Consider the following 2,046-nt stretch of genomic DNA (forward strand, 5'->3'; position numbering starts at 1 on the left):
AATAGTAGTACCCATCTAATTAATCTTGGTTTCGTGTCCTTCTTACTCATCAGGAACTTAATGGCTGAGTGGTTTGTATAGATGGTTGCTGATGCACCAACTAAATAAGATCTGAACTTTTCGATGCCAAACACTACAACTAGCATTTCATTTCTCCGTGGTTGTGTAGTGTTCTTGAGAGTCGTTTAGTGTCTTGGACGCATAAGAGATGGGGTGTATCAAATTCCCTTTTTTCTGCCTCAACATGGTGCCTACTGCAACATCATTTGCGTCGCACATTAGAATGAAACGTTGCGTCCAATCCGGTGCGATTAGTACCGAAGTTGTAGTCAACGCATACTTCAGTGTTTCAAATGCATTGCAACAGTCGTCATTGAATTCGTAGGGCCATTTCATTTCTAATAATGCGCTCAAAGGTCGCACAATTTGAGAAAATCCTTTTACGAACCCTCGGTAGAAGCCAGTGTGTCCTAGAAAATTTTGTAGAGCTTTTACATTTGATGGTGGAGGAAGTTTTGCTATTACATCTACCTTGGCCTCATCAACTTCCAATCAGACTTTACATACCTTGTGGCCCAAAACAATGCCTTCATTCACCATAAAATGACATTTTTCCCAATTCAACACAAGATTTGTTTCCTCACATCGAGCAAGGACGGCCTCCAAGTTATCTAAGCACGATTGAAATGAGTCTCCAAAGACTGAAAAATCATCCATGAAAACTTCAACGGTCTTTTCCAAGAATTAAGAGAAAATTTCCATCATGCACCTTTGGAATGTTCCACATGTGTTGCATAGTCCAAAGGCATGTGTCTGAACGCGAACGTTCTAAAGGGGCAAGTGAATGTCGTCTTTTCCTGATCTTCTGGGTCAATCAAAATTTAGTTATAGCCGAAGTATCCATCAAGGAAACAATAAAATTCTTTTCTAGCCAGTCTATCAAGAAGTTGGTCAATGAAGGGAAGAGGGAAGTGGTCCTTCTAGGTTACCGTGTTGAGTTTCCTATAGTCCATGCAGATGCGCCAACCCATGACAGTCCTTGAAGGGATGAGCTCATTGTTACTATTGACTATCACTATTTTTCCTCCTTTCTTGGGGACGCATTGAACTGTGCTTACCCAGCTGCTATCGGATATAGGGTAGATTACTCATGCGTCCAACCACTTTAAGATTTCTTTCTTTACTACTTTCTTCATTATGGGATTCAGCCTTTGTTGAGGCTCAATCGATCCACTCTTTCCTTCTTCTAGCCTAATTTTATGCATGCATTAAGATGGGTTGATGCCACGGATGTCAGCCAGCATCCAACGTATTGCACACACTCTTCCCTTCTTGATTGTCTACGCGCATGGTCAATTGTCCCTTGTGCACGTCTATTAATACTTTCCCAGTGGCTAGAAAGGATCGTCCAAGAATGATTAGTACATCCTTGTCTGCTTCATAGTCTAGGATGATGAAATCCGCTGGGAATATGAAGTTGTCAACTTTTATCAGAACATCTTCAATCTTTTCTTCAGGGTACGTGATTGTCCTATCAGCAAGTTGAAGTGTTATAGAAGTGGGCTGTGCTTCACCAATTCGTAATTTCTTGAAGATTGAGAGTGACATGAGGTTAATGCTTGCTCCCAGATCACACAACACATGTCCTACATCCAACCCTCCGATTGAGCACGGGACTGTAAAGCTTCCCGGGTCCTTCTGTTTCTTGGGTAATCTGTTGCTGACTAACGCATTGCACTCCCGCGTTAGAACAGTTACTTCTGTCTCGTTGATTCTCCTTTTCTTTGTCAAAATATCCTTAAAAAATTTGATGTATTTTGGCATTTATTCTAAGGCTTCTACCAGTGGAATATTAATATGTAGTTACCTCAGGAATTCAAGAAAATGCTTAAATTATTGTTCATCATTCTTCTTCATCAAGCGTCTAGGAAATGGTGCGTCCAGCTGCACCACAGATTTTCCCACGTTAGACATGCTTGGCTCTAAATGGCTTGTGGATTTAGGTATTCTTTCTTCTTGATCTTCTAATTCTGTTGGGCGTGTGTT

The 2,046-nt window shown here is 41.1% G+C and overlaps 1 protein-coding gene across 1 annotated transcript; it reads right to left on the reverse strand.

Moving 5' to 3' along the window:
- Positions 1-1,293: 1,293 nt before the first annotated feature.
- LOC120069837 lies at positions 1,294-1,824 on the reverse strand. Its single transcript, XM_039021654.1, has one exon. The coding sequence runs from the start codon at positions 1,822-1,824 to the stop codon at positions 1,294-1,296; it is 531 nt and encodes a 176-aa protein (XP_038877582.1).
- Positions 1,825-2,046: the final 222 nt, after the last annotated feature.

The sequence above is a fragment of the Benincasa hispida genome, unplaced genomic scaffold (assembly GCF_009727055.1).
Source record: "Benincasa hispida cultivar B227 unplaced genomic scaffold, ASM972705v1 Contig62, whole genome shotgun sequence".
Classification (NCBI taxonomy): domain Eukaryota; kingdom Viridiplantae; phylum Streptophyta; class Magnoliopsida; order Cucurbitales; family Cucurbitaceae; genus Benincasa; species Benincasa hispida.